Genomic DNA, 24,857 nt, shown 5'->3' on the forward strand with positions numbered 1-24,857 from the left:
GAGAGAAGGTGGGAGGATATAAACGGAGAGTGCTGTTACAACACTTCTTCCTTATGTTGTTTTCATTTGCATCGGCCACTGCCTGAAACAGGTGGTGTGGCAATATGGCTGCTCCCGGTTACGCTTCAAGCTTCACCTTTTCCTGTGTGCGCTCAAAGCCTCAGGTCGCAAAACATTCAAGTTCTTCCTTAAGCTGACGCAGCAGGGCAAATAGGCAACGCGGTACCTGCTTCAGGTACTTCATGTTTATTATACACATGCTTTCTAAGCAGCCCTGGCCTTCAGTGCACCGGTGCACTTCTTGTGACCTTTGAATTGCTCTTCTAGTCGTCTTCTGGAATTGGAAAAGATAAAAATAGTCTGTTTCTCATCACATGTATTTAATAGTTATGGAAGTGTCCAGGCAATGGGTAACTGTTTAAAAAGCGCCGCTCGAAGTAGCATTTAATCATGTGTCTGCTATGATGATTATCCGTGTCCAACCTGTGACGATCTGCACATCTGAACTCCTGTAGTCTCGATACACTAGTGAGGAGTGTGGCTGCATCTACCACTTCTTCGAATTACCAGGTATTAGTTAAGACGCGGCACCTCGACTTGAGCTTTATCTGCCGGAGCGCTTGCAGGAGACTTTCCACAAGCAGTTCAGGCCGCTGTAAGTGATATAATCCCCGATCCCCGCAGGCCGGGGGGGATCCGCGGCCTCGCAGCGGGAGAAGCCTCACCGGGGGTCGGGCCGGCGCCTCCAGGCCGCGAGCCCCCCAACCCCGCTCCGCGCATGCGCGGCCGCTCGCGCCCTTCCTTGAGTGGGCGGCGGGCGCGCGGGGCCCTGCGGGCGGGGCGCTGCGGACGGTGACGTCAGCGGAGGCCACGCCCCGGGGAGGGGAGGCACTTCCGCCCGCCAGCCAGAAGCCGGTCAGTCGGCCGCGCGGCGGCCCCGCCCACGCGCGAGGGGGCGGGGTCTCCGGCCGTCTCGGGCCGCTTACATAAGAGAAGGGGCGGGTCTGTGCCTGCGTCAGCAGCCGGTTCCCGGCAGCCCCCGCGGCCCCCCTTATATAACCGGCATCCGGGCGGCGAGGCGCTCTACATTCAGTGGCCCCCACCAACGGCGACGGATCCTGCCCAACCTTTCGCCACCCACTTTAAGTGACCGGGATCGTCTCGCCCACCGCCACCATCACCATGCCCGGGTATTCCAGCGACAGGGATAGAGGGTGAGTCCGGGGGCCCGGCCGGCGCTAGCCGCCGCCAGCGTCCGGACTCTGTAGACCGACTGTGGGGTTGTTTTCTCAGCCGTTTAAAATGGCGGCGAGTGGCGAGGGTTGGGCCCTGGAGCCCTTCTCCTCAGCGCTTACCGGCTCGAGGTCTCCGGAGCTCGGTGAGGGGAGGCCGGGGGAGGGGAGCTGGCGTTAGGAGCTCCTGGCGCCGGCGAGGGCGGCCATTGTGCGTGGGCGGCTGCACAGCCCGGGATGGGGCTAGGTCCATCCGCCTCAGCGCAGCCCCCGCGGGCGTGTGACCCCTTAAGAGGGGTGCGGGTGGGTTTTTTTTGGGGGGGGTGGGGTGCGGGGGGGAAGGGACTCCCCCCATACCCCACCCGAGGACGGATGGTCCACCCAGAGCTCGATTCCTCCCCCCCTCCCCCGTCAGTGGGGGTGGGCTGGGGAGCGGCGGGCTGGTGGAGGTTTGTGGGTCAGTGGGTTGGCCGGGCGCTTCGTCGATGGCGAAGCCTTGGGGAGCTTTCGGTAGGGCGGTTCCCTCTTCCTCCCTTCCCCCTCGCAGGAGACGGCGGCTCTGGCTGTTGCTGGCAGAAGCCGGCCGGCTCCCGCTTTGTGTTGTGTAAGCGGATGTTAATGGCCGGCCCCGCCATGCGGTGACTGAGGGGAAATCAAAATGCCGGCTGCTGCCTTTGTTCCTCCTCCTTCTCCTCCCCCCGCCCAGCTCAGACTCTAAAATGGCAGCGGCTGGAAAATGTGGCGTAGACAGAAATGAGAGACAAAGGAAACAGCGCTGGCAGGAAGCAGCGGCCGCTCAGCCAGGTCCCCTCTGGGAGCGCTGTGTTGTGCCGTGAAGGATCGCTCCAGCGCCCGCCCGCCCCAAACTGGGGAGCAATCGGGGCGCGGGAGGGAGCCCCACGCTCGGAGCCAGTTTAGCGGTGCTCGGTGCAGGGCTTAGCGCCTAAGGGCTGCCGGGACAGGCTTTGGAGATGAGCCTTTTCTGAACGGAGGGACCTCACCTAAAACGCTAACACAAAATGCATGGCCTTGTAAAACATCGTTATTGAGGGAAGTCTTATCTTTTGGGATACAAGAAAACGGTTTATAGGAAAGTTATCCCAAGGTTTTGTAACTGCTCCTGCCCACTTTGTGTAGGCTGACACACAATGGGAGTGTCACTTGGGTGGGAAACCATTTTGATCATGGGGCAATACAAAGGTTTTAATGCCCTTTGCCTGTGTTGTAACTTGTTAACAGGCTGTTCAATTTCAGCTGCAGAGACACGTGTTTCCTTAGCTTCTGAATATGAGTTGTAGCTAGGCAGATTGTGGCATCTGCAATTTAAGTATGTGTTTTGAAGTTTCAGTATCCTGTAGATGGGGTTCATGAATCTGAATTGTAAGGTTACAGGCTGGACTGCAAAGATGGTGGTTAAGTTGTATAAGAGGACTGGAATGTTTCTCTTTGATTCTATATTATGATTTTCTCTAGGTTTGGAGCCCCCCGTTTTGGAGGAAGTAGAGGTGGACCTCTCTCTGGGAAGAAATTTGGAAACCCTGGGGAAAAACTTACAAAAAAGAAATGGAATTTAGATGAGCTGCCCAAATTTGAGAAGAACTTCTATCAAGAACATCCTGATGTAGTTAGACGTACTGTGGTATGTACTTTATCCAACTCGTGCAAAAGTAAACAAATAAGTGCAAACATGCTGAGGGTCATGGGGCCCAAGAGACATGGATAAGGTAACTTAAAAGATAACTTTGCTATCAAAGCTTATTTCCAATAATGGGTTTTTTAATCTTGCAGCAAGAAGTTGAACAGTACAGAGCAAGCAAAGAAGTCACAGTTAGGGGCCATAACTGTCCAAAACCGATCATAAATTTCTATGAAGCTAATTTTCCTGGTAAGTGGAGACTAGTGTACTGGTCATTCTTCCAGGCTTAAGACAGAGTGCAAGTTATTAAATTTCTTTTTTTCTTCAAGCAAATGTTATGGAAGTAATTCAGAGGCAGAACTTCACTGAACCAACTGCTATTCAAGCACAAGGTTGGCCTGTTGCTTTGAGTGGATTGGATATGGTTGGAGTGGCACAGACTGGATCAGGGAAAACACTGTCTGTAAGTTTTGATAACCTGGAATACTGCTGGATTTCAGAAGTGAAAGTATGGCCTGGCTTAGTGCAGGCCAAATGCTTCTGGGAAGAGACTGTAATGAGACTCTTCTTTCTTCCAAACAGTACTTGTTGCCTGCTATTGTGCATATAAATCATCAGCCATTCCTGGAGCGAGGAGATGGACCTATTGTGAGTATTCCTAAATGAAGAGAGATCTTAATTTCTAGGGAATGTGATTTTATTTTTTTACAGTCCAATTCTCCATGCTTATAAGCGTGCATAGCTGTATTGTGTTTCTCTATATGACTAAAGTGGTTCCATGCTTTGGTAGTTTCCCAGGAACATTCCATAAGCTCTGACTGGATTGTCCTTAAAATTGTACAGAACAGGGCTGGATGTCCCATTTTGGAAATTGCTATCCCCTGGAAGCTAGTGACTTTCAGGTATCTTAGCATACAACATAGGTCACTGTTTGGTGGTAACTTGAGATGCTAGGTAATTTAGTTTGCTGGTTTGGGCTACTTAAATCCACTTTAGTCATTCTGGCACTGAAGTAATTAATATAAGTAATTGCTATATGATAGCCTTTCCATTTAAAACTAGTGTCAGACTAGAAGCTTCAAATACTAAAAGCTGGGCATCTCACTTCTAGTGTCTTGTGCTGGCACCAACTCGTGAACTGGCTCAACAAGTGCAGCAGGTTGCCGCTGAATATAGCAGAGCATGCCGTTTGAAGTCTACATGTATTTATGGAGGTGCTCCAAAGGGACCACAAATTCGTGACTTGGAAAGAGGTACAGATAAGCCTTGATGCACCTCTGTAAGAGGCAATGTGAAAACTACTTCAAGCTGACTTTACTACTTGTTTTTTAGGTGTGGAAATCTGCATTGCTACACCTGGAAGACTCATAGACTTCTTAGAAGCTGGAAAGACCAACCTCAGGAGGTGTACTTACCTTGTCCTTGATGAAGCTGACAGGATGCTTGACATGGGTTTTGAACCTCAGATCAGAAAAATTGTGGATCAGATAAGAGTGAGTATAGATGGTTAAGGCATTTGTCACTATGTCAGAAACAAATGCCACTACACTTATTAAAGCAAAGGTAGTGCAATTAACTCTTTCAGCCTTGTCTGGGTAGGTTTTTTTTGGTTGGGCATTTGACTATATGTTGATCTTGTACTGACCTAGTCTCCTTCTCTAGCCTGACAGGCAAACTCTGATGTGGAGTGCTACATGGCCAAAGGAAGTCAGGCAGCTGGCCGAAGACTTCTTGAAAGAATATGTACACATCAACATTGGTGCGTTAGAACTAAGTGCAAACCACAACATTCTTCAGATTGTGGATGTGTGTCATGATGTAGAGAAAGATGACAAGTAAGTCAGTGGGGGCAAAGCGTTTTTTAATGGTTTTGGCTGATGAACTGTGTAATGAATTTGCCTTGATGGGTTTTTGATGTCAGTCTGAGACCACTAAAAATTATTTTTTTAAAAAAATCAGGCTGTTAAAACTAAGCTTGAACAGTACAAATGAATCCTAGCTCTAATCATCATCTTCTTCATGATAGGCTTATTCGTTTGATGGAAGAAATAATGAGTGAAAAGGAAAATAAAACAATTGTGTTTGTGGAAACCAAAAGACGGTGTGATGATCTTACCAGGAAGATGAGGAGAGATGGGTGAGTCTAATAGCTTGAACTTCAGCACGCCACCCCAATAGTCTGAGATTGTTCTTGATTCTTTGTGAGTGACCACTTAACTATGGTGCCAAAGCTGTCAGATACAGTGACACCAGGTGTTGGTTGAAACGTTAACGCTAACTAAGCTATTGGCACACTGCCAGTAGCTCTGTTTTTGATTAATGAAACTACTTGCAGAATGTTCTGAGATCAGTCAATTTCTGTATTTTCAGGTGGCCAGCAATGGGTATTCATGGTGATAAAAGTCAGCAGGAGAGGGACTGGGTTCTAAATGGTGAGTATTTCAGCAATTTCTGCAAGTTGTATGATCTGTGTTACTTCAGTGAAGAAACTGATGAGTTTCTTGTGTTACAGAATTCAAACATGGAAAAGCACCAATCCTGATTGCTACAGATGTTGCATCCAGAGGTCTAGGTTAGTACAACTCGTAATGGCAGTTGCCCAAAGCAATTTAAAGAAAGTCTATTGCTTTCTTTAACCTCTGCATTTTTCTAAGTTTTCTTCACATAAAGGTGCAGTCTTTGTGGCAAGGCCTAGGCATGACAATCGGAGGACTCGAGGGGGATGGAGGACTAGTGGAAGTGATCGGCTGGCTGCTTCCAGTCAAATAGAGAGGTGAAAGCTGAGAGCATTGTGTGCCAGTAATCTTCAAAAGGCAAAGATCGTCCTTTAAACTACTACCCCATAAACTGTTCTCTCATGAAATAAGCAGTTTCATTCACAGTTCACTTTGCCCTGGTATTTCTCTCCTCTCCATGCTTTGCATGATTTGCCATGGTGCAGTACTGTTAGTTTTGTGCATACTGTCTGCTGTGATCTGTGGGTCTTTGAATTTCAGTGAGTTTGCTGAAATGTCGAAGAAAATAATTACAAACTTCAATGTTCAATGAAATTTTTTTTCAACCATGAAATGGAGAGAGCAGCTCTAAAATGTACTAAGCCTTGTACAAATTGGTGAGTACTGGCACATGAAATCTGAGAAAAAGTCCACCTCTCACTTTAGCAAGTGGGGCAGGAAAGCAATGGCTTTTCAAATGCCTTTGAAAGTCGAAGTTCCTCCACCTATACATAGTCGTCATGTCGAGACCTGCCAGAGAGAGACACATTCTCAAGTGAACCCTGGCTTCTTGGAAGCGCTTGCCTAGACGAGACACAGTGCATAAAAACAACTTGGTGACTTTGGGGGGACAGGTATGTTTTTCTTGCAGCTGCGGTTCAAAGGTCTTGGCAAGACGAGCAGTGTGGCCCCTTTTTTTTTGAGCTTCTAATGAGTGTGTATGTGAAGGACCTTGTATGTTTTTACTCTAAGGTCCTCAAATGAGCACATGAAGAGGCTGCTGTGAGCTTTAGTGGCCCTACTGCAAGAAGCATTCAGATGTCACTTGATGATTTGTAAAGGGGACTCTTGAGTTGGGAATGACAAGCAAATGCATACTCCTTTATGGTAAGGTTTTGGATCACAGGGTGGGTGATGAGACGGGAACAGACGGAGTGTGCATAACTCTTCCACAATACTCATGCAGAAATGGATAATTCTAACACTGTTCTTTGCAGCCATTATTTCTTTTAAAGTATACTATTGTCTAATGTTTATCTTCGATTTGGCTGTTGTGGTGTGCAAAACTTTGTACCTTGCTTTTTGCCACACTGCAACACTTTACAGATGTGGAAGATGTGAAATTTGTCATCAATTATGACTACCCTAACTCCTCAGAGGACTATATCCACCGAATTGGACGAACTGCCCGCAGTACCAAAACAGGCACAGCATACACATTCTTTACTCCTAACAATATTAAGCAAGTAAATGACCTCATCTCTGTGCTTCGGGAGGCTAATCAAGCCATCAACCCCAAATTGCTTCAGTTGATTGAAGACAGAGGTTCAGGTAAGTACTATTCTTGACCACAGTGTGTAGCTTTCCTCTCGGAACAAAATGGTAACTCAAGTTCCACCTCCAGCCTCTCACCAAAATGAAGGTGGTTTAGCAACCAGTTATGGTGACCTGGAAAGGTATTTATTAACAACGATAACAAAAACCAATACCCCTTCCCACTGAATGCTCCACACTCATGCTGTGGTGCAGCTATGGCTAGTGCTGGCCAAAGATTATGTATTTGCTCTGAAATGGCACACTTCAGAGCGCAGTTTTGTGGCCTTCTCATCTGGCTAGGAAAGGTGGATGAAAGTGACTGTTTGCCTTGCTGCCACCACTCGTGTTACTGGGGAGAGTATATGACTCTCCTCACCAGTTAGCTTTCTCGATCAAAATAGTCTTTGTGTAACTAGAGTCCAGTTACCAACTGGAAGGCTTCTGTAGCAGATTGGCCTTGCTGGGGCAGAAAGGGAAAGACTTTCCTCTTACTAGGTGAACTCACTTGGAGGTATGTAAAATGCAGCCGTTGATATATATAACTATGTCCTGTCTTTTTTTAATAGGTCGTTCCCGAGGTGATCGACGTGACAGATATTCTGCGGGCAAAAGGGGTGGATTTAGTAGTTTTAGAGAGAGGGAGAACTTTGAGAGAACCTATGGTGCACTAGGAAAGAGAGACTTTGGAGCAAAAACTCAAAACGGGGCTTACAGTGCCCAGAGTTTCAGTAATGGAACACCTTTTGGAAATGGCTTTGCAGCCGCAGGCATGCAGGCTGGCTTCAGGGCTGGTAACCCTGCTGCAGGAGCTTACCAGAATGGCTATGAGCAGCAGTATGGAAGTAATATTGCAAATATGCACAATGGCATGAACCAACAGCAGTATGCGTATCCCGCTACTGGTGCTGCTCCTATGATAGGTTACCCAATGCCGACAAGTTATTCTCAATAACTTAGTGTATTTAAATGTCTCAGTTTTTCATAATTGCTCTTTATATTGTGTGTTATCAAAACAGGATAGTTATTTAAGAAATGGGAAATGCAGAAATGACTGCAGTGCAGCAGTAATTATGGTGCACTTTTTCGCTATTTAAGTTGAATATTTCTCTACATTCCTGAAACAATTTTTAGTTTTTTGTACTAGAAAATGCAGACAGTGTTTTCAAAGTAAATGTACAGTGATTTGAAATACAGTAACAGAAGGCAGTGCATGGCCTTCCAATAAAGATATTTGAAGACCGAATTTTCTTTCAGATGGCAATTTTCTCAACATGTGCACAACTTTACATTAATGGAATGTCAAATGTTTTTATATTAAATTCTAGAAAGGTTTCTCAACTGTGTCTGATTAAACATTTAAGCTTATACAAAAAACAGCCTTGCCTTGATTGGGCTAGATTGCTTAGCATGGCAGGCTCTGCTTCGATGGGGAAGAAGACTAAAGCTGGCTTCTACGTAACTTGGAAACAGTACTCTTCCTTGTCTCACTAGCCTAGGGCCAGTTTTTGGAAAAGATCTGCCAGAGTAATGGTATAGCTAAAAAAGTCTTGCTAACCAAACTCTGCAGTGGTGTTGCTAACGAGCTGCTACGAGCGTAGGAAGCTTTTGCAGCACCGTAACTGTTGCCTTCACACGAGCATATGTGCAGACTAGGCTTGAGTGCAATGTATCTGCAGCTGTCAGGCCTTGTGAGTTAGCATGCGGGCGTACTATGAGCTTCAGAGAAATGGGAAGATCTTAGTATTAAAACTTCAAATTATACTTAAACTGGTATTGAGCAGTGATTTCTTTACGGAAGTGTGGGGAGGGATGTGCGCTGTTGATCCATGAACATGCTTCATGGATTTTTTTTTTTTTCCCAAGACATGCAAATGACTTCAATCTCAAAACACCGCCCATGCTGAGCGAAGCAACAGCACTTTCCTTGAGTAGGAGCATAGCGGGAATAATACGTGATCCTGGGGTTAAAGTACTTCACGCTTTCAAGTACAGTATATCAAAATTCCAGTTAATACTGACTTTCAGTTCCTTACCTGCTTGTTTATCAGTAACAATGATTAGTTTCAAGTTTAACAATGCTTAACTAACAGCTGAATGTGTTCAAGGTTCTGTCTGCAAGAATCAAAGCAAGATTCTATCTAGGTTAGTTGGAACCCAAGTCAGTGTTTCTTTTACGTGTCAGACCTTTTGGCTAGTCTGTGCGTAGCCCTTGGTGATCGTTTTCCTGTTGAGGCTCAGCTTGTGATGTTCTTAACCACAGCCTAACCTGCCTCTTAATTACGTATTTTTGCCTTTTCTGTGGAATTCTATCAGTTGGCAGTACTCTTGTTATGAGAACTTCAGCTGAGGTCCTGAAATACTACCACACTTGAGTCTGCAGTTGGCAACGTGGAAATATTTTTAATTGGCTTTGTAACACTCCCCTTGCTCAGTGCTGAAGACAAGGAAGTAGATTGTTATTTATCTTAGCAATTAACATGTCGTATATCAGAGTTTCCAGGTCAGTTGCCTGAAACAAAAGGTGTGGAAAGCTTGGTTTTGTTCAAAAACTATACTAAAAAAAGTATAGGTAGAAAACTTCTAGCTTGTGAATTAACATTGGCAGACTGGGGCCTTTTTCTAAGTGATGCAGAGAACAAATGCTGCCTTTCTCCCTTTAGAAAACGTGAAACCCAGATAAGTGTTTACAAGTCATACTGGTGAAAACGTGCTTTGGAAACTTAATCAGGAAATCATGGGAAGAGATGTACCTTGTGACACTTAGTACAGATTTTTTAAGACTGTGGATTCTTGTACACAAAATTAATGTAATTTTGTGTCCAAATTTGCTACCTTTAGAAGCTGAAGTAATAGTCTCAAAAGTTCTGTCTTGCTTTTAGTGATAAGGGTTACTGGAGTGCATCAGTAAGGCACAACTTGAAAAATGGGACTATGCCTTGAATTTTTTTGCCTTCATCACGGGGGAGGTGTTCCCTGAGGGCAGAGCGTCTTGCTCGGGGTAAGGTGGGCTCTCCACATTTGCACATAAAATGATGAAAAACGAGCTCTACTAAATAACGATAATTTTACCAGAGACACTCTGATAAAATCGAGCTCGTGGCAAGTCCGCCAGCTGTACCTCGCCCCACTCCTGCAGCTGGGCCCGCGGCCGGCGGAGCCTCGTCTCCCGTTCTCGGCCAGTCCCTCGGGGCCGCGCAGTGAAGAGCCGAGCCCGAGCTCACTGCGGCGTGTTGGGACTTGGACAAACAACGACCCACGACGGCCAGCTCGCGAGATGGTTCCCCTTTCCAGCTCCACCTTCTGGCGCTGGTACAAACCCGTGATTAAGCCTATGTGGAAATTTCCACTGCTCAGATGCGGCCTTGGGCCCCCGCCCGCCGCGCGGCGACGCGTTACTTGAACTCTGCTCTACGCGGCTTCGCACCGCGCAAACCAAGGCGTGGCTGCTCCGAGGGGATCCGTGTGGGCTCTTCCCCTAGAAATCCTCCCGTGCAGCTGTTCCCACGATGGGGAAGGGTAGGGTCCTCGCACACCCCCGCTCCTCCCCCCAGCCCACAGACTCGTCCCCGCGTCGGGGCGCTCGGGGCTGCCGCGTCCGAACGGGGAAAGCCAGACGCTGCCGCCTCGGCCGGGGTCCCGGCTGCCGGGGCTGGGCGGAAGGACACGAAATTCCGGCGGAGGAAGAGCCCCCGTCGTGCGCAGGGGAGCGGCCGCCCCTGGAGAGAAGGAAGGGGGGGCGGCGGCGGGAAGCGCCGCGGCGGCGGAGTGGCAGCGCGCGTGCGCGGCCGCCGTCTGTCCGCTCGCCCCTGAGGGCACGCGGCGCGTGCGCAGTGACCGCCCTGTCCGTGATTCCCCCCCCCACGAGGCGGGGGGAGGCGAGGAAGATGGCGCTGGGCTGCCGCCAAGGGGGACGGTGGTGCGGCCGCGCTCCCTGGGGGTCGCCCGCTGCTCGAGTGTCGGAGGGGGTGGAGGCCGGGTCCCCGTCGCGGCCCTACGCGGCGGCGGCGGGCGGGGAGGAGCTGCTGGAGGTGTGCTGGCGGCGGCACTTCCTGCGCGGCGGCGCGGAGCCGCGGCCGGCGCTGGCCTGGCGGGACTACCTCAGCGGCTGCCACCCGGGCTTCGGGCCGCTGGGCGCCGCGCTGCGGGGCAACCTGGCGTCCCAGTGGTGGGACTCGGCTCTGGCTTTCCGAGAACAAGTGCTGGCGGTGGATGCCCCGCTCCACGGCCCGCCCGCCGCCGGCGCTGCGCCGGCCGGGCAGGGGCTCCGGCTGCTGCGCTCGGAGACGCTGCGCGAAGCCCTGCGGGGCGGGGGCTGCAGCCGAGAGCCCGGCGGTCCTTCTCTGGAAGAGCTGCTGGGGAGCGCGGGGGTGCTTCGCGAGAGCCTGCTCCCCGGTACGTCCCGAGCCCGAGCCCGTCGCCGCGGGCTGAGGCGGGTCTCTCCGAGCGCTGGGGGCCCGCTCGCGTTTTTCTCGATGGGGGCGAAGCAGCTGCGTTTAAGGGAATTTTCCAGTTGGTGTTGGGGCGCTGGGAAAGTTTAATCTGCGTGCTGAGAGCCTGTGTGCTTTTCAAGAGCCTGAGCAGCTCATGCTGAAGTGCACATCGGATGCTGTCCCGTGTAATTAGGGGAAAGGCACGTTAAAATTGCAGTGTCAAAAGTACCTGGAGGAATCGGGCTACAGGCTGCTGAGCTAATCTTTGAAAAACATTAATGCTAGTGGGACTGCACATACAAACAACACATGTATTGCATTAATTCTCAGTAGAATTAAAAGAATAAAATTTTTCCTGTGACTACTAGAATTAGCGATTTGTCTTTTGACAGGTGCTTTGGCGCAATATGCTAGCTGCTTAGAATTGGTGAACAAAAGGCTGCCTTGTGGCCTCGCTCAAGTTGGAGTATGCTTTCACTCTATTCCAGAAAGTGAACACCACAGCAAAACCCCTGTCAGGTAGAGTAATAGAGGGATTAATCCCTTTCCATATGTAAACCAACTGTTTGCATTTGTTTCACTTTTGAATTATTTTTGAATACTGTCTCTTGCTTTTTCCCTGTTATTTTTGAAGGAGTTAACTTGCTGACCTTGCTATTGTTTAAAGAATAGGCGAAAGGACCACGTCTTTGCTTGCATGGTTTAGCTCTCCCAGAACTGCAGGACAGTGGCTCGATTACTGGTTACGCCAGAGACTCCAATGGTGGAGAAAGGTAACAGCCCATGGGAAATGTTGTCTGCGCTGTTACATCTCAAAGGGGGGGGGAACAGACACCTTGATCGGTTTTATGGTTTATATTGCTAGCCAGTTCTTGTCACTGAAATGCGCGTGTTTCTTGTGAGAAGTGGAAAAACTACTTTAGTTTATGACGGACCTGTTAAGTAGTTTATAACATGACTTGCAGAAAGGCAAATGGTTTGTGTTTGAAAGTGATTTGAGATCAAAATGCTGTAAAACAACAGAGATTTGGGCTGCAATTTATAAAAATCTTTTGCTGAAAATCACAGACTTCATGTTGCATTACAGACTTGTTTTTTTGTAGTTAATACAGCATGCACAGTAGTGATCACCTCTTACATGTTTAATTTTCAGTTTGCAGTAGGCCCGTCTAACTTCAGCAGCAGTGACTTTCAGGATGAAGAAGGAAGAAGAGGATTTAATTTACATTACAGCTTTCCTTGGGGCACAGAAACAATAGAAACTTTGAAGAACCTTGGTGATACTGAACTGTTACAGATGTATCCAGGGGATAGTTCAAAATTACTTGTAAGCTTTACTATATTAAAAAGTTTTTTGATAAAGATAACATGTGAGCGAAATGGTTTCTTTGATGGTCCAACTGCTTAGCCTATGACTATCTTTTTCTTCTTTTGTTGTAAAAACGGTATCACTGATACTCTACAGTCAGACCTTCATTTTCAAAAGCAGATAAAATAATGTTTTGGGTTTGTTTTGGGGTTTTTTTTGCAAGGAGTTAATTCTTCTAAGTTAGAAATGAGCTATTTTGACAAGACAGCTGTTGTCAGTTGTGTAGCCTTTACCTGTATCTGTGAGTAGGTGTCGAGACAAACTCAGTCTGTGTTTTGCAGTGTTAAATTCGCATCAAAAAGAACCTGTAAATGTTTTTTCTTTTGCTAGCTTGTCCAGTTCCGTATATGTAGAAGTATATGTGGATGAGTGAATTATGAACACTGTAAATGGCGTTATAGAAGTTACCACGCTTGGAAGGGGGAATGCACCAGTGGGAAACCTTTCGAGTGAATATGCTGGAGAGGGACAAACTTCTAGTGAATGGCAATGTTTGAAAAGTCAGGCTGAACAGTTAAAACGAGAGTAACTTGGTATTTTACCAGTAAATTGCAACTTTCTCCTCCCTGGGACAGTCCTGTCTGCTTTTCCTGGTTTTGCAGCTTATTTCTCTATGGGAGGCAGAAGACTGTAACGTAACCTACAAAACTGTGGGTTACATAGTGATTTCTCAGAACGTGGGGACAGATCCCTGTGGTCACTGGAAAGTAATTTCCAGACGTCCAAAAGAAAACGCAGAGTTCTGAGTGTATTTGCCATAGATTTGAATTTATGATTAGAGAGGCAGGAGAGGAAAATAATTCCATCCTGTTCCGATCCGCTTTCCCAGTGTTACAGTCTTAGCTAGTTACTGTTATGCTTTTAAGGTTGCTGGTAACTTTTAAAAATGTAAGTCTGAACGTATTTAAAATGTAATAAGGGTGCTTGAGCTCAATGTCTCATACATTTAAAAGGCCCTTTGAGACAGTAGTTGAGGTATCCCTGTGTGGTTGTTTTTTTTCTCTTCAGGGTCGAGATGGAAGGAAGAATGTTGTTCCTCATGTTCTCTCTGTGAGTGGAAATCTGGACCGAGGAGCGTTAGCGTACCTCTTTGATTCTCTACAGCTAGCTGAGAATCCATTAACAAAAAAGAAAAATTCACAGAGAAAGGTAACTTCCTGTAGAAAGCGTCGGGAAGAATGGATGATGGAAGGTCATGTCAGGGCCAAGGCAGGGCAGACAAGGCAGGTCTAAGTACAAACCCCACAGACAACGTGGTAAATTCAAGCGTGGAAATACCTCCCTTTTCCACATTTCCATCCTCTGTTCCCTTCCCCCAGAGGTGCAGACAGAACACTTCTCACTGGTCGCAACAGGCTGGCCCCGTGGGACTGCCTCTGCCGCCCTTTTCACCTGCATAGGCAATTTTTCTCTCATTCTGAGGTCACCTTTCCTGTTTTACCTCCTCTCTGATGAGACGTAGGCTCTTGCCGTGCAAGTGATGAAGGAGTTAAGAGGAATTGGAACGTAGCTACTGTTGGTGGGAAAGAGGAGTTTCTCTCTTCCAGCGGCATTTGAAGGTTTCTGAGAAGAGTAGAAAAAGTGGGTCACGGGTGGTAGGAGGGCATTTCCCAAGGACCATCATTATTTCCACTTTTACCCTGGTTTCCTGGAGTTAAGAGTGCTCGTTTTCAGACAGCACTTGTTAATCAAACAGCCATTTGGTCTTCAAGAACAGGCAGTAGATTGGTAACTGTCTGCTGGGCTGTCTCTGATCACTCTGGCTTCGTTAAAGATGATGGAGCTCTGCTAACAAAACTTCAGCTCTTTTCTGGGGCTCGGCCAAAATGGACTAATTTCTGCCATGCTAACCAAGCTGGCATGTGTGCTCGGTATATAAAATACAGCTTGCTTCTAATTCAGGATTTTGTGCTATGAGAAATGTTTGGCATGTTTAGAACCTTAATTTCAGTGAAAAAATTTAGTATTTCCTAGTTCTGTTTAGAATTTCACACTAAATGCATTTGGTAATCTGTTGCTTTTTGTAAAATTATTAGGTACTTAAGCTTCATCCTTGTTTAGCACCTCTTAAAGTGGCCTTGGATGTAGGAAAAGGTCCAACAACGGAGCTGAGACAGGTATGTTGTAAGAAAGTATTTTAACTTTGAGCATTGACTTTCCATGTAACCTGTTTTCATTGGGGAAAATCATGCTGCTGCTTTGATTCAAAGATTCATGGTTGCAGGGATTTCTCTGTGCTTCCGCTATGCAGCTCGTGAGTTGTAGCCGAAGGAGCGCGCTGCAGAGGGTGGGTAGTAGGTGCCTTCCTTGCGTTAGCACACTGCTTTCAGTACTGTTAATAGAGTTCATATTTGTTCCATACAAAATTAAGGAAAATAAATAAAAAAAACCCCTCTCAACTTAATCTTTCGGGATTATTTTAACGCATGGGTCACATCTTCGGAAGGATTTTTTAAAAGTTTTTATTTAAGCCAGTTATTAAGTCAGCCCTCACAGAAGGGAGGAAAATTACACTGGAATGTTTTTAAATAGAAATGGAGATCTAATTGCCAAGCTGCTTTCTACTTTTGAGATTCTTTCAGCCAGAAAATGAACACCAGCTAGGAATGCTAATACCACACAGTGGAGTTTTAATGGTTTCTTTGTAAAGGATTTCAAACCCTGAAAGTCTGTCTTTTAAATCTTGTTTTTAAATAAACACAGGTTTGTCAAGGATTGTTCAATGAACTGTCAGAAAACAGAATTTCTGTATGGCCGGGTTATCTTGAAACCGTGCAGGTATCTCTGGAACAGCTTTATACAAAGTAAGGAGAAACAGTCTTTTGTAAATTAAACTATGAAGGTGAAAGATGACTTTCTGTGGACTAGCGAAAATATGCCTGTTTTCAGTAAGAAGTCATCGAGTGCAGTAACCACATGACTGAAGGCATGTATCCCGAACTATAAACTTGGATTCAATTAGTTTTATTACAAAGAGCAAAGTCAGTTCATTTTTAAAATTAAGTGAAGTATAAGCTTTTCACATGTTATTGTTGTTTCTCTGGAACTGTGAAGTGCCTGTTAGAGACTCTCCTATTGAAAATAAATTTCTTAAGATGAGTCATAAGCTCGCAGAAGTGTTTCCCACCCTCACCCCCCATTCGTGCATCTGGGCTGGTTCTGGGTTTCATTCTTAAGTACTATTTCAAATAGCACACTGCATCTAGTCCTGAACTTAAAACTTCTTCCAAGTCTGGAACCATTACTATTAGCGTATGTGATTGGAATTATTTATGCAGATAAAACCTGCTGTTCCATTTGAAGGTTTCATAGGTGATTTGTTGATCAGGAGTGAATTTTGAGCACACCACTGCTCATGTCAATGGACCTTGATCGTATTGATGAGTATTTTTTCCCCAAGAGAAAATAAATACGACTGTTCATATACAGTAGTCTTCAAAGTAAGTCTTGCTATTAAATAACAAAAAAAAGGTATATTCTGCTTCTACAAAAATATTCTTGTAATAGGTCACTAAATAACATTCTTTTTATGTACTAAAGTAACTAAATAATTTAAAGAAATGTAATCAGGAAGGCAATGAACGGCAACAAGAACACTGGTGTCTTCACATGGAACTTAGTGCAGCATAGCAGAATAAATATTTACAGCTTACAGTCATTTGTACATATCTGAGTTCGTTGTACACCAAAAGCAGTAACAGTTGTGCGCTTTTCTTTGCAGGTATGACGAGATGAGCGTTCTCTTCACCGTCTTGATAACCGATTCCACCCTAGAGAATGGAGTGGTCCAGCTGAGAAGCAGAGACACAACCATGAAGGAAATGATGCACATTTCTAGGCTGAAGGACTTTTTAATTAAGTATGTAACGGCAGCCAAAAATGCGTAAACTTAAATTCATTGAATAAAAGGCATTTCTTAAACATCTGTGCCTGAAGTGACTTCTGTGGTGTCACGGACTCAGTGGTTTCTCTGCATAGTTCCACTAACACTTGGCGGTGCATCTGTTTTCTGTCAAATCTAGACCATCTAGGTCTTCCAGGTTACCTTGAAAAGAGGGAAGGGACAAACTTCTCCCTCGTTAGCAGGGTTAACCATATTTTCTTTCATGTCTTCAGTTTTACTAGCTTATTGAAAATACTCCATTCTAACCTAAAAACTCATCTTTCATCTGTGTATTGCTGACACAATTATGGTCTCTGCCGTAAAATGGTATTTTGTATAAAAGACTTTCAAATCTTAAATGTTTTAATAATGTCAGTATCTTTCTACTGTCTGTTTGTAGAATGTATTTTAATCACATGGCCTCAGTTCTTCAACATTTAAGCTATTTCATCTTGCACTCGATAAACATAAAAATCAGAAATATGTTACCAAGAGTAACAGAGGAAATAAATTGTAAACAGTTTTTGACAAGCACTTTTGTAGACAAAAGAAGTCTGTACATAGAAAACGGTGGAAAAGGACTAATGTGTGATCATATTTATCCTATAGCTAGGTGTTGTAGTCAAAATCAGATACAAGAGTTTGTACAGATATGAAATTGAGTGATTCTGATCTCTAGAGGTACTGTGTGTGCACAGCTTTTTAAGTCACTGTCTGAAAGCGCTTTAAGGTGTATGCAACGAGGTATGCAGCCACTGAGAGTCACTGATACCATGAAACACAGCAACTTGCCTTAAAAATTTCTTCTGTTAATGTGGTACTTATTTAACTATATATGGGTTATTTGTAACTGCTATACACTAAATAATATAACTTGCTGCATGGAGTAATAATGCTAGATACAATGCAAGCCTAACATAGCGTGGCTGTGTGACTTCCTGAACTCGTGGAACTCTACATAAGCTGGCTATGGAATGACATTAAAACAACCCAGAAACATGTAAGAAACAGCCTGTAGCAAGATGCAGAATTTGTTTTTTCGAGTTAGCTGTCCCAAATGTTACTTTTAGCATCCTATCCCTACTCTGAGAGCTGAAGTAATGTTGAACTGAGAAATTGCCATCCTTGCTGCCTGGTAACAGCAGGTACAGAGGCCAAATACAGATCCTCAGCATGTGCCTAAGAGGGGAACACGGTTGGGTTGGTTTTTTTGGTTTTTTTAATACTTGACTAAAGCCTTTTGATTATCTCATGTTTGTGTACAATCCAGTTTCTATTTCAGGAGAATTGTTAAATGTACAGGAACTTGGGTCTGTGTGAAAGCTTTACATCATTTATTCCTTTCTGCTTATTCATGAGATGCATGTAACGCCAGACATACATTGTGTCCAGCAGGATCTTACCTGACAGTGATGGCATTGTTTTGTTTCATTGTGTTTTTTATTTGGGCAACAAGCTGCTGTTTGTCTAATGGGATTGCTATTTGGGTCTTTGTTAATTCCAATTTTTATCTGTTCTGCTTTTTCTTTTAAGTTGAAGTCCTTAGAGATTATGACTTGGGATTTTGCTTGCTAGTAGAGAACGAGCTATATTATCTGTCTAAAAATAATAAGGCCAGGAAACTAGTATCTAAACATCATCTCTTTCTGTGCAGATTTAGTGGTACGTATCACATCTGAGGACTGAAAGATTCTTTAAAAATACATGATTAAGTTAATCACAAAAGAGATTTTACCTTGTACTTAGTCTCCAATGAAGACTGTTGAATAGACTGTAGCGCATGCCGCCTTCTCTGCTAAAAGCCAGAATAACATAATTCGTAATTCCTTTTTTTGGTGCAGGTACACAAAAGAAGAATTAATATACCATCAGCAATTTGGTCGCTAATAACATCTCCTCCATGGTTTCATAATGAAGCTGTTGAATTTTTGGGTCATAGGATGGTGATAAGCTTTTTATTTGGGCTTTTTTTTTTTTTTTCCCTAAAAAAAGTCTTATTTTAATTTCTCTGTAGTAAGTAAGCAGTTTCAGTATGTAACTGCTAGTATCTAAACCCTGCCTCTCCCCAGCAAGATTCCCCAAAACCGTATTTGTGCTCATCAGATGTTTCACAATTATAGATTGAGGTTTTCACCTTTTTCATCTTCTCTTCTTATAATAGAAAAGTTGACGTATTCTTCTGATGTAACAGGCTCTGGAGTGAAGATGATGAACAGCAATTAAATCAATTACAAGAGACTGACCAGATCTTTTTTTTTTTTTTTTAATAATCTTGAAACAAAGCAGCAGGATTCCGTATTGAATATAAATCTACCGTGCTTTAGCATTCCTGGGCCTCACCAGAGCTATTGTCACTGTCCTTGCAGGCTGTGTGGGTAGAAAGCTGATTGATATCTGGCTGCAGCGAGCACCGAGCTAAGGCAGCAGAGCTGCTACCACCCTGTCTCCTACAGGAACAGGAGGGCAGATTTGTTCTGAGATAATGGTCCCCCTTTTGATATTTAGAAACAGGAAACATAATACCTTTGCTGTTGGTTTGTTTTGGGGGTTTTGGTTTCCCTTGAAAATATTGACATTCACATATAATGCAAGTGTAGAAAACTACAAGTTAATGGCATGGTGGCTTTCATGTAACATCTTCATTACTGTGCGTTTTCTGCAACTGAAGTAGTACAATGTCTTTATGTAGGTCAGTTGTTTTGTTGTCGGGCATTATTTCATAATTTCAGTTTGAAGTGACTTTGAGTCTTGTTAAAGTTAAGACACCTGGAATGAAGAACTATTTTGTACTGAACAATTTTGAACAGAATGCAGAAACTATGTAAGTTTTACTTTTCTACAACTTGCATGTGGCCCACTTTTGTCTCTTAGTAAATGGGCATTGCACCTCTGATCGACTTACTATCTTTAATTTTCTTTTCCTCTGTTATGGCTATTTCAGTCCTCACCATGAGTTGCCGAATGCAATTCTTCATTTTACTGCTGTTTACAGTAGATTTTTGTGTAGAACTTCATTTAACTAGTTGCAGTTTTGGTTGCGTGGGTGCCAGATAGTGCCAAACATGGACCCTGAGAGACTTAAAATAATGCCTCTGCCAGGCACAGTCAGTAGGAGTGTTAGCTTGCTCACTGAGTGGTAGTAGGAGTCCCCTTCCATTGCTTTTGCAGTACCTGAAGAAATTTGCCCATCCCAGCTACAAATGGTATAATAGCGTTCTTCAACCAAACTCCCACAAGTAAGTTTCATGGCTGCACGGGGAGTAACATGAACTTACCAATCTCTGTGTATATGACGTAGCTTTCAGCGTCTTCTGCATTCACTGGTGAAGTAAGGCCAGTTGAGGACCTGGTAGACTTAAGTTTTTCTGTAAATTGTAAGAGAAAAACATGCCTATAAACATATATCATTTTTTCTTAGAAGGAAATAAACAGCTCCATGATATTTTTTTAATACTTGGAGATCTTATTTTCATGATAAAAACTACTCCTTAACTAAGGGCATTTTAAATAGAATTTCCTTTCTTTACTAAGATCAGTGATGTCCAATTCCTTCCAATATTTATGTGTATTAGATTAGATTACATGTTGCTTTGCTTCCCCCATCCCAGAGCTGCCATCGAAAACATAGCTCAGAGGTTTTGCCTTGTCATTGTCTTGTTAGGTTCCTATGCTGGCTAAGAGGAGACTTGGCAACATCCTAAAATATCAAGAGCATAACTCTACATGTAACATGATGTTCAAACACTAAAATGTATTGACAACATAAATGAGGAAAACAAAACAGACATTCAAATAACTCACTTGCTTTATATGAGGGAATTATGAAAAACGGAATTGCGAGAGCAAATCCTATTATGAGTAGTAGTAAGATCAGCCCAAGAGAAATTATCAGGGGTTGAGAATGGCTTCTCTCTTCTGCCAAAAAGAAAAAAAAAAGGTGTTTCTGCAATGAAGTGTTGTTTCATATTCTAAGTATTTTCTGTAAATTAATATCAAGACTTTGCATTTCTTTCAGCTTTTGGATTAACTGTGGTTAATGTAAAAGTGCGCACTGCCACAGCAGAAGGAAGGGAGCTTGCTGGTGCCAGCAGACTCTCCCTTTCATAGGACCAGAAAGAAAAATGAAACTAGACTCTCCCCAAGGTGGACAAGGGGTCTCTTGTAAAAGTAAGTCATCCTTCATGGTCACTTCAACTTCTCCTACTATCTAGGCTGCATGGAATTCTATCTTTTTTGCATTAATTTTAAAAACTCTGATTATTTTTGTATTGTCAAAAATCATATTTTGACCATTACGTTTCAGGAACAAAATTTCTGGCTAAAAAAACTTGCATTGTTACAACCTTCTGAATTTTGTGTGGTCCCTGTTTATCAACAGTGGTAAACTTTCATGCATGCGCACCTGCTACTGTAAAGTTGAAACTGTTGCTGTATTTTGTATTATTGTGAAAGCTATTTCCAGCTCTGCATTTATAGGTTCCAAAGTCACTAGAGGAACTGATATATAGAAAAATCACAGCTGCTTCCCTCTTGTGCATCTTCACTGGGGGAGAGATGTTTTGTTTTCCTTTGAAGAAGACGTATGTGATAGGAAGAGAGCCGTTTTCCGAGAGGCAAGACAGGGTCACATTCTGGCCTTTCTTTGCTTGAGAGGTGGGTGAGCTCAGCACTGGTTTGGAAATTGGCTCTGTAAAAAGAAAACTGAAAGGACTGCATCACCGAGTACAGGACGAGCTCCAAAGGAAGGCTCGCAGTTAAGCAGCAACATTGGCAAGTGAGACAGGCACTGAGGATGGAGGGCTGAGTGAGCCAGACAAGAGTCACACTGCGGACTCCTAATGAAATCATAGGGATTTGCCATAAAGTTCAGCTCCGCAATCAAGGCAGGTGCACACTGCGGTCCAAAACAGTACCTGCTGCAAACAAAAGCCTGATGACTGCTGCTGCTGCAGATGCATCGCATGGCTATGTGCCCCCAAAATAAATGAGCTGAGAAGGTATACAGCCAGACATACCTATAAGGGTGAAGTTGAGACTGTTGCTGTATTTCCCGTCACTGGAGGCTTTATTCTCAGCTTTGCATTTGTATTCACCCACATCACTGGCAGAGTTGATAGTCAAGTTAAACAAAGCGGGGGTCAAGTCTGGCCTGTTTAAAGTGGATACCTTCTGATTATGCTTAAACAATGTGTATGTGACAGGTGGAGATCCAGAGTCTGAGTGGCAGGAGAGGCTCACGTTCTGGTTCATCACTACATTCAAAGTCCTCTGAACAGACATGAGCCTGGGATTGGACAGCATCTCTGGAAAGAAGAAACTTCTGAGTGAGTTCACTGCACCTACCATCCAACAAACTCAGAATTTTCCCAAAATATGTTGAGGACCAGGCTATCCTTATTTCTGTTGAAACAGGTCATTATTTTATTTTTTTTCCACCTTTGGTAGTGGGCAACACAACTTTATATTTTTCAAAATCAGTATGCAGCTTCAAACGATGAAAAATGCATGTCTTCAAGCAAAAGAGAGCATGTACACACGAAGATAACTGATGTATCCGGATGAACTAACAAAAATACTTTTGAACTACAGCAGCAATTAAAATAATAGAAGTATAAAAGATAACCATAAATATAATGGGATGTTAATCATAGGAGAAAGTAACCTTATATGCTAGTTGAGAGGTAGTACGTGAACCTGAAAGTAAAAGCAGTATTTTATTTGTGGCCATATGTAAAAAGGCAGAATTGAACTTTTGAATACTAGCAGCAGGAGCCTTGACAGTCTATCAAATTAGTTTGCTTTTACGAGATTATACAAATAAATTTGTGATAAAAACTCGTACTGTATTTTCATAGAAAATAGTAATAAACTAGTCATGACTAACATGAATTATGACACTTAGAGGGGAAAAAATACGTTTTAACAACTTAAAGCAATTTTGACTGTACATACAGGTCAGCAAAGAGACAGTTGACTTTGTAAAGAAACTTGTAAACTGCCTCACTGCACAGACAGGGGCAAAAGATTTAATTTTACATGAAGTTTCTGGACATTTTTAAATCCCTCCCCTATTTTTTTTGTTAACAGTCAATTTCAACACATAACCCGAAGCCAAAAAAAGAGAACCTACCTTTGCCATTTGCTGTAGTTTTCTGAATCTGATGAGACATTTGAACTAAGAGAAGAAAAGAAAGCTTTCAGACAAGAAACAATGATTCTTGTTTAGAAAGATTTGTAATAGGTAAGAAGTATGTCCTTGGCTTACGGTAGGAAAACAGCAGAATTGTAAGAAAAAACATCTTCTTGACACTGAGCAGGGCAGCTGGTGGAGATCTTCGAGGAGTGGCTCTAGGGGTTGAGGAAGTCCTAAATATGGAAACAGCGCTGATCTTTACTGATGTTTGTGTAAAGACTTTTGTAATATTCCACTTACATTTAGCCTATGGCAGACAGAGCAGTGGTCAGAAGAAAAAGCTGTGGAGTGAGGAACAGCAGTTTGGGATACAACCAAATGTTATTTAAGATGTAACTGACATGATCAGCAGTTTTTCCATGTGAAAAACTGTGTGGTGGAACTGTGCTGCCATGCAGTATGCAAGACTGTATATAATCTTTCCTGCACTGCTCTTTACAAGTGAATGAGATCACTGATTTATATCAAACAGTCACACATTTGCTGGAAATAATGCAAGTGATCATATGGCTGAGAATTAGGGAATATGTGCTACCGTTTTTTTTTTAGCAGCAATGTAATTTAAAAAAAAAATCCAAAACCAAACAACAATCTATAGAAGTTTTAAGATGCTAATAAATACTTATAGCTAGCCAGCTTGTTAGGGAACTATTTTGGTCGAACTTCGATTATTAAGCTGTGAGGAAGGGAGATCTTGTACTAGAAAGTACAAATCTCATCAGGAACTTGAGTTCAACACCACTGCAGAAACGAATTTGATGACTAATTTGGTCATCTAATCAGTAATACAAAGCTACATAATTATCGCTACAGCAAGTAGACGTCCTTTATTTGTCATCCTCTGGGTGAAGTAAATGCGATCTTAAGCTATACATGGGCAATGCCTTCTGAAGAACTCTAGGCCCTGTTGTATGTGAAGAAGTGACTACTTATACAGACTTACTTACATATACTTATATGTAAGTATACATATATATAAGTATACATACTACTTAAAAGCGTTGTTGTGATCTTTGCCTTATTTCTTACTTCTTTGTCTCCAGTTTCTGAAGGTAACAAGACAAGGCCCTCCTGAGTCCGTCCTCTTCTGTATAATGCAAAATCCCTCTCAAGGCCTGCTCTGTTTCCTCACAGTTTTGTAACTTCCTTCCTCCTTGTTTTGCTTGTTTCGTTTAATTTCTTTTAAGATAACCTCCACCCTACCCTCACAAATGTTTCTTCTATGGAAATGCTGACAACTAACCACAAGACTGGAATTTTTTTTTTTTTTGCAGCTGGCAGGAAGCAACTGTAAAAATGCAGCTGTTGGGAGAAGAACCATGAGCGCTCGTGCATCTTCCTGTTGTGGGAGCCTGTTTTTTTGTCAGAAAACCACAAAAAAAGGGCCTTAAGACGCTCGCAGCTAGGTGATGGAGGTGGAGAGGTGTCCCGAAAGCTGTGGAAGGAGGCCGCGGTCTCTCCCTCCTGTCAGGAGGAGGGGGCGGCCGGCACGGGGCAGCCGCCGGGAGGCCGCTGAGGGCTGTGGCGAGGAGCCCCCGCCGCCCGCGGCCGCCTCCCTCGGTGCTGGCGGCGGTTTGGGTTGTTGGCGGCGGCCCGCCGGTGGCTGCGGGCGATGAAAGGGCCTGGGCCTTCCCCCGAGGCGCGGGCAGGGCGGGTGGGAGGCGCCGTAGGCTGCCGGTTCCCTCACACACAGCCGGCAGCCGCCTGCGGAGGGCTCACGGAGCCCGCCAGCCGCCTCCCACTCCTCTGCTGCGCGGAGCCGCTGGGGGAGCCGGCACTGAACGCTTTACTGATTCGGTGTGTAATAGCGAGTAGTTATTGTGAGCTGTGACTTTGACCGTAAAAACGAGAAGTTTAGTTGTCACTAGGATCTCTCGAGGGCAGCAGCTTTAAATAACGTGTGCGCAGGCAGCATGGTTGGTCCCCTCAGGACACGCGGCCTGGGTGCCGAGGGACGAGGGGCTGGTTCAGAAAACCGGTCTGCGTTTGGGACGGGAGGAGGGCAATTCCAGAGCTCTCCGTGCCTTTCTTGGCTGGTTTGGACTCTGCCGAGCAGCCCTGCTCCCGCGCTCACCTCGGGAGG

At 44.3% G+C, this 24,857-nt stretch overlaps 3 protein-coding genes across 8 annotated transcripts; 2 read left to right on the forward strand and 1 right to left on the reverse strand.

The window, feature by feature from the left end:
• The first annotated feature begins 1,049 nt into the window (after nt 1-1,049).
• On the forward strand, nt 1,050-8,666 carry DDX5 (DEAD-box helicase 5). 2 transcript variants are annotated; one of them, XM_054222034.1, is made up of 13 exons: nt 1,050-1,190; nt 2,706-2,871; nt 3,021-3,117; nt 3,198-3,331; nt 3,451-3,516; nt 3,980-4,121; nt 4,201-4,361; nt 4,531-4,703; nt 4,895-5,005; nt 5,239-5,300; nt 5,381-5,440; nt 6,690-6,914; nt 7,466-8,666. In XM_054222034.1, the coding sequence occupies exons 1-13, from the start codon at nt 1,183-1,185 to the stop codon at nt 7,849-7,851; spliced, it is 1,791 nt and encodes a 596-aa protein (XP_054078009.1). In that variant the 5' UTR covers nt 1,050-1,182; the 3' UTR covers nt 7,852-8,666. The 2 variants fall into 2 exon arrangements, with proteins under 2 accessions (XP_054078009.1, XP_054078007.1); XM_054222032.1 differs by having other exon boundaries at nt 1,057-1,214.
• Nucleotides 8,667-10,732: 2,066 nt separating this feature from the next.
• On the forward strand, nt 10,733-16,619 carry POLG2 (DNA polymerase gamma 2, accessory subunit). 4 transcript variants are annotated; one of them, XR_008469446.1, is made up of 8 exons: nt 10,736-11,291; nt 11,722-11,848; nt 11,997-12,102; nt 12,483-12,656; nt 13,707-13,847; nt 14,735-14,815; nt 15,402-15,624; nt 16,420-16,619. XR_008469446.1 is itself a non-coding variant. In XM_054222035.1 (8 exons), the coding sequence occupies exons 1-8, from the start codon at nt 10,784-10,786 to the stop codon at nt 16,583-16,585; spliced, it is 1,404 nt and encodes a 467-aa protein (XP_054078010.1). In that variant the 5' UTR covers nt 10,736-10,783; the 3' UTR covers nt 16,586-16,619. The 4 variants fall into 4 exon arrangements, 3 of the variants coding, with proteins under 3 accessions (XP_054078011.1, XP_054078012.1, XP_054078010.1); XM_054222035.1 differs by having other exon boundaries at nt 15,402-15,502; XM_054222036.1 differs by lacking the exon at nt 13,707-13,847 and having other exon boundaries at nt 10,733-11,291; nt 15,402-15,502.
• Nucleotides 16,279-23,857, reverse strand: MILR1 (mast cell immunoglobulin like receptor 1). 2 transcript variants are annotated; one of them, XM_054222040.1, is made up of 9 exons: nt 23,764-23,857; nt 22,847-22,947; nt 22,712-22,756; nt 21,597-21,884; nt 20,984-21,268; nt 20,383-20,496; nt 19,857-19,946; nt 18,716-18,775; nt 16,279-18,373 (listed from the first exon to the last, which is right to left on the reverse strand). In XM_054222040.1, exons 2-9 carry the CDS (start codon nt 22,878-22,880, stop codon nt 18,324-18,326), a joined length of 966 nt encoding a protein of 321 aa, XP_054078015.1. In that variant the 5' UTR covers nt 22,881-22,947; nt 23,764-23,857; the 3' UTR covers nt 16,279-18,323. The 2 variants fall into 2 exon arrangements, with proteins under 2 accessions (XP_054078015.1, XP_054078014.1); XM_054222039.1 differs by having other exon boundaries at nt 16,279-18,376.
• Between the last annotated feature and the right edge of the window lie 1,000 nt (nt 23,858-24,857).

This window comes from Rissa tridactyla, chromosome 15 (assembly GCF_028500815.1).
Source record: "Rissa tridactyla isolate bRisTri1 chromosome 15, bRisTri1.patW.cur.20221130, whole genome shotgun sequence".
Classification (NCBI taxonomy): domain Eukaryota; kingdom Metazoa; phylum Chordata; class Aves; order Charadriiformes; family Laridae; genus Rissa; species Rissa tridactyla.